Source organism: Heliangelus exortis, chromosome 3 (assembly GCF_036169615.1).
Source record: "Heliangelus exortis chromosome 3, bHelExo1.hap1, whole genome shotgun sequence".
NCBI classification, from domain to species: Eukaryota; Metazoa; Chordata; class Aves; order Apodiformes; family Trochilidae; genus Heliangelus; species Heliangelus exortis.
The window spans coordinates 37,580,639-37,586,638 of record NC_092424.1 but is presented as its reverse complement, the minus strand read 5'-3'; the positions used below and the strand labels follow the sequence as shown (position 1 = coordinate 37,586,638).

General features: G+C 47.2%; 1 protein-coding gene across 1 annotated transcript in view; it reads left to right on the top strand.

The window, feature by feature from the left end:
• Nucleotides 1-517: 517 nt before the first annotated feature.
• The window catches only part of PCSK2 (proprotein convertase subtilisin/kexin type 2), a 102,407-nt gene continuing 96,924 nt past the window's right edge, over nucleotides 518-6,000 (top strand). Inside the window, exon 1 of the mRNA XM_071740228.1 lies at nucleotides 518-937. Within this exon, the coding sequence (XP_071596329.1) occupies nucleotides 746-937 (192 nt within the window). The 5' untranslated portion in view covers nucleotides 518-745. The remainder of the gene's footprint in view (nucleotides 938-6,000) is intronic.

The following is a 6,000-nucleotide window of genomic DNA, read 5'->3' as shown; positions in this document are numbered from 1 at the left end:
TGCTGTGGGGGGTCTGGCTCCACTCGCCCTCCTGCTCACCCCCCGCAAAAAAAAAAAAACCAAACCAAAAACCCACCCAAGAAAACCAAAACAAACAAAAAACCCAAACACAACAAAAACAAACAAACTAAAAAAAACATAACAACAAAAGAAAAAAACGGGAAGAAGAGATGGAGGGATTGGAGCAGGTCCAGGGTTGGGGTATAGGGGGTCTGCTGTAGATGCTGGACTAGGGCTGGTGTAGGCGTGTAATTTGGAGGGGGCTTTTAAAGGAGGAGGCTGGGTGGGTGGGGCATACGGAGGGAGTACGAGGTGTGTAGGGGAGGTGTTATGCGAGGGCCAGGGGGTGTGAGCTGCTTGCTGGGGAGGCAGAAGCGATCCTCCCGGCCCAGGATTGGCAGCGCGGCGATTCCCACCCTCCCCCCCACCCCCGGTGGGTGCTTTCCCCCCCTCCTCTCCCCGGTCGCCGCCGAACCGGAGACGCGGAGGGGCGGGACGCGGGGCCGGCAGCGCACACCCGCTCCCTCTCACACATCCCGGAGCAGCCTCCCGCCGCCCGGCCGGTCACCGAAGCCCATCTCCCCTCCTGCCTCCGACACTTGAATTTATTTATTTATTTATTCAGAATTTATCACCCCTCCACCACCACCACCCCAAACTCCTCCCTCCCCTCCTATCTTTTGGGCGCTCCCCGCCTGGCCCGCCGGTGCGCCGGGCTGCTTCCGCGGGCGCGCAGCGCGGGGCCATGCCGGCGGGGCCGCCGCCGCTGCTGCCGGGCGCCTTTCTCCTCCTCATCTTTCTCCTTCTCCTGCTCTTCCTCGGCGCCCCGGCCCGGGGAGCCGTCTACACCAACCATTTCTTGGTGGAGCTGCACGGCGGGGACCAGGCGGAGGCCGAGCGGGTGGCGGCGGAGCACGGCTTCGGCGGGGTGCGGAAGGTAAGCCCCCGCGCAGGCTCGGGGAGGTGCGCTGCCCTTCATATTGGGCTGAGGGCATGAGGTGGGTGACCTGCCGTCAGCATCCCGGGGGTCCCGGTACGGTCCTGCCCATGGCTGACCTGCGGAGAAAGGACAGACGAGGGTGTGTGTGTGTGTGGGGGTGGTGTCCCGGCTGGCTCCCCGTTCATCCCCCCTTTTGCAAGGAAATTTTAGGAGTACGGTGCCAAGAGCCATTGTAAGTGCTTCTTAGCAGCCACCCTGAAGGGTGATTTTCTTGGTCTAGAAAGCAGAGGAGTTTCCCCGCATGGTATCTCGGTGCCTTTTGACTTTACTATGTAAACATCCTCCAATTGAGCTCCTATCCTGAGGAGCTGGGGAGTTGGGGCTGGGGCAGCCCAGGGCTTCCTGTGCACGGCTCCGATTGAAACTGCTCCATGCAGTGCAAGGAAGTAATTAAAGCCACATCTCCATGGAGAAGCTCGCACGCAATTTAGATAAATGATTTCGTAGGGATTTTGACACTCAAGTTTGCAAGGCTGGTGCCCTCTTAATACCCCTGTTATTCTCAGAATGAGACGGGATGCTCCCAGGCTGAAGAAGCTGCCTAGTATGAAGTATGATAAGCAATTGGTGCTTATCACTAATGAATGTAAGTTGAGAAACTTCAGGTGTTATTGGAGGTTGGTTTTGGTTTTTTTCCTGAAGGTAGCCACAGTGGCAGGGAATCTCACCCCAGCTCCAGAGTAGCCCAGCTCCAACACAGAAATTTTAACCATTCAATATTAACTCTGAATGATTTAGGGTACAGTCAGGTCTGGGGTGAAGACAGAGAGGGTCTAGTAAAACGTCCTGGTCAGTAAAATTTCTGGCAGACTTAAATGCCCAAGGCATCACTTGCCTTGGAGGAGCATGGAGAGGAAAGCAAGCTGTGTGAGCATTGCTGCTGCTGCTGCTTGTTTGGGTTTTTTTTCTTTCCCTGGCAGTTATGCAATGAGAGCCAGAACCTATTTCCAAGGAAAGGAATGAGAATGGTACCCTGAATTTGGATGAGTGAAATGGCTCAGGACCGTTGTTAGAAATAAATAATAATATAAAAAGGCACATGAAGTGGGTTTCCCTCCCTTGGGCTGCCTTGTCTCACCTCCAGTGAGGGTTTGCCAGAGAAATGAGGACAAGATCGTTGTTACTTGTCCACAGCCAACTCCAGCTGCTGATTAGATGCTTTCATTTTGGGCTCACAGCCTTGTCCATACTGTGAAAGAGCAGGACTTCTGATGCCCTTGGAAAAGGATCTGTTGTTGTGGGGATTTGGTCTTGCTACATGAAACTTCTTGGATTCTTTTGTCACTGTTTTTCCCTTTATATTCCTCTCCTGCTTGCACTTTCTCCCTCCTATCGTAGGGATATCTGACTGATAAGGCCTTAGGGGAAAGGATGGGTATCATTTTGCAGAGCTGAATCCCTTATTACTTTTGCCAGATGCTTTCAGATGATCCTGTGACCCACGTGGGAAAAGACACAGAGAGAGAGGGGATTTGGTGGGAGGAAGAAGTTGCAGCGTCTGAGCTGTTGTGGTCCTTTCCCCTCCACCATGCCCCTCCCCGGGCTGCCTCGGGCACATTAGGAGACACACAGATTCCTCATGGAAAAAAATCAATCAAATGCTGATCTCGATGGAGAGCTGGAGGGAAGTCCCTCGGGTGTGCCAGGGGAGAGTACCTGCTTTCCATTACAGGATAGAGGGGCGGGGGGGGGGATCTGTGCCCGTGGGCATGGATGTCTCTAGGAATGAAGCCCCTCAGAGCCATGGCGTGATGTGTGTGTGCCAGCAGGGTCTAGGGGGGCAGATGGTGACAGTGGCTCCTGTACTCAGAACATGCTGTCCCAGGAGGTTTCTAGGTTACATCATCCTGGTCCCTGAAAAGCTAGAATACCTCCCACCCCTCCTCCTCAAGCGTGAGAGAAAATAGCACCTTGCTGTCTGCAAAGCAGTAATTTTTAGGGAATAGAAGAAGTTCTTAGGGTTTGGCATTTTGATGCCTGTGTCAGGAGATAATCCATGAGAGGCTGATAGCAATCTCCATTCTGCTGAAGAAATCTGTAAAAAGGGCTTGGGGTGGCAATGATCAGGCATTAATAAAAGCTTGTGCCATCTACTCCAGTGTCTCTTCAGTACTGCTGAACTGAAGAGTCTCCTAATCTGTTTTGCTATCATCAGGCTTGTCTAGCATCTCCACTTACAGTCTGCAGCTTCAGCTTTCATGGCGATAACGACTGCAGAAAGTTGAACATGGCCATGTGTGTGTATGGAAACAGAGCTGTTAGTGGGAAGCTCTAGCAGGAAAGTACCATGTGCAGAATGCTGTTTAATGAAGTACTCAAAAAATACCAGAAAGAAACCAAATTGTGCCATAAGGAGAAGTGATCTTTGCATAATTAAACCACACATGCTTTTTAGATGATACAGTGAGTTATTCATGTAAACTAAATCCAGTTATCTTTAACCATATTGGATAAAAGCTATTGTCTGAAAACCATCACTTATTTCAGAGCTGGTACTTTCCCAGTTGGAGTACCAAGGGAAGATTAAGCTTTTTTCTATGTGTGGATTTAAGCTGTGTATGAGAGATTTCTTTTATGAGTGCCATGTACCACAGACCTCTTTAAACATGACTTTATGGGAACTGTTTTTTTAAATTACTTAGTGCATGTTTTTTATTTTCCTAATAACAACAATCTCTGAGAAAGTGCCTATTACGTTTGCTTAACAACAGATTTCTGCAAAAATGCAAGAGAAAGCATTGCCTTGAAGATTAATGTTATGAACTGTGTGATGTGCTATGTAATTGATTCTTTGGCCATGCTTCCTACGATCATTATGAAACCACTACAAGACTTCAGGTGGGCTAAAATGTGTATAAGTTCAGTCCTTGATTAATGGATTCAGAGGGGTTCGGTACTTAGGTAAACAGGTGCTTATGTTTAGATCTAGGATCCTACCATGGGACAGAATCTCAAAAACATAGCTCAATTTTTCTTTACCCTTCCCTGAATTAATCCTGAGCACTGACCGCTTTGCAACTTTGATTGTGCTCTTTGTTGTTTTTTTTTAATGTTTGCAGTTTTAAAATCTGTTTGCGCCTGTCAAAATGGATTCTATCAACGGTGAAACAGATACTGTGAAGAAGCATTCTTTTCTTAACATGGTTAGCCTTACCATCTTCAAGCATTCAGGAGTCATGAGGATGCCACCCTAATAGCTACTTGTTAAATTGTGAGAACTGCAAAAGAAGCATTCCTTCGGGTCGTGTGTCTCCCCCCCCTCCCGGCTCCTTGGGCTCTTTGTTTTATTTGCCTTCTGGCAGGGTTGCCTTCAGAATACATTTCTTGACTCTAGGCTGAAAAAGCTGCTTTCTGACCTTGCCTTGCAGTCCTTAATTCATTTCTAAGAAGGGGATTTGGAAGAAGCATTTGGAAAGTTCTCTTAATTGGAGATCAGAGTTTAGAGATCTCTTTCCATTTCATCAACAACACTGAGACAATCGATGAAATGCTAGCTAAATATTCCATTTATGGTAGCACTGAGATGAAGGGTTTTAAACAGCTGACATTCAGTGTCCTCAGATTTTAAAATAAAAACTAAACAGGTGTTTCCAAACATGGAGGATTTTAGGTACCTGAAAGCTGGTATGTTTTTGCATTAATTTATCACCTGATCTTCCTCTAAACCTTGCAAAAACTGAGGTTCTGTGACTTTTCTGCTTCGCATTTTTGTTTAGGAGGCTGCTGGTTGAGGACCTGGCTTTCTGGAGCTGGCCAGGATTTTCTGGATGAAATGTTGTGAGCTTTGTTTTTTTCTACATTGTGTAAATACAGGCTTATCAAAACCAAAACTTAACAGATAAAGCTGTATTTCTTGCTGCAGCAGTACACATTTCTGTGCCTGGGCTGGCAGCCTGTGAGCTGGGAATTGATGTGGGTTGGAAGGCAGACCAGCAAGGCAGAATAATGGGTTTGCAGCCTTGGAAACTCTTTGTGGGGATGTCCTGCCAGGATCTTTAAATGTCATCCTGGGGTCCACACACACCAAAGCCCTGAAAATCCTTTCTTTTGTAGAGCAGCCCCTAAATTTGGAGGAAAGGTGTTTGCCTAGCCTGATACTTAAGGTGCCAGGCTATATGTCTGCATGCCTAGAACTCACTGTGATGGTCAAACATGATTCTGTGCATGTAAAAAATGCTGGCCGTGACTGTGTGTCTGTATTTGTGTTTACACATATGTCTTTTTATACACACATATGTTTCTTTTTCCTTTTCCCCTAATACCTATGCATGGAGCAAAGAAGAGGTAAGAAGGGTGAATTCTTAGCCAGGCTCCTGGCTGACCCTGTGTGCATATATATTAACCAGCCAATTTGTTCACGCATATGGTGGCCCATACTTTACAGATAAACATGCCTATGTTGCCTTTACATGTGCTGCTAACCCAAGAGCTTGTGAATGGGATACTTCTGGCTGAGTGAAGGCAGCATGGAGGGTGCAGATGTGCTCCTGTGTGGAAGCAGATGCTGAAGCAATGGAGCATCCCTTGTAAAAAGGAGTCAGAGCCCAGGTGTCCCCACACTGGCCTGTGTAGTCCCAGGACTTAAGATCAAGGATCAGACTGCAGTGTTTCCATCCTCTAATATGTGTTTAATAATAAATTAGCTCTGTGTTTTATGCTGTACTACAGGAAAGGATGTTTGTTTGCAAAGCCAATCCTGTATTATGGAAACAGGAAACCCTCTTGGAAATGGAAGATACAATGTAAATTTTTTGTGGAAACCAAGAGCTTTAGTCTCCTAGATTTCACTGGTAGAATTTTGTATTACCAAGATAAGAAAAAGTAAATTCCATGCAAATGCTAATTGTGCAACTGCTGAGATTTCAATGGGTCATCTCACCCTATCAGCAAATGCTTCGGTTTCCAAACAAGAATCTGAGCTGATATGTTCAAATTAGGAAGAAAAAGCAATTAACTAGCAGGAAAAGTTTGATCCTGCTGTGGGAAGGCACACTGCAGGG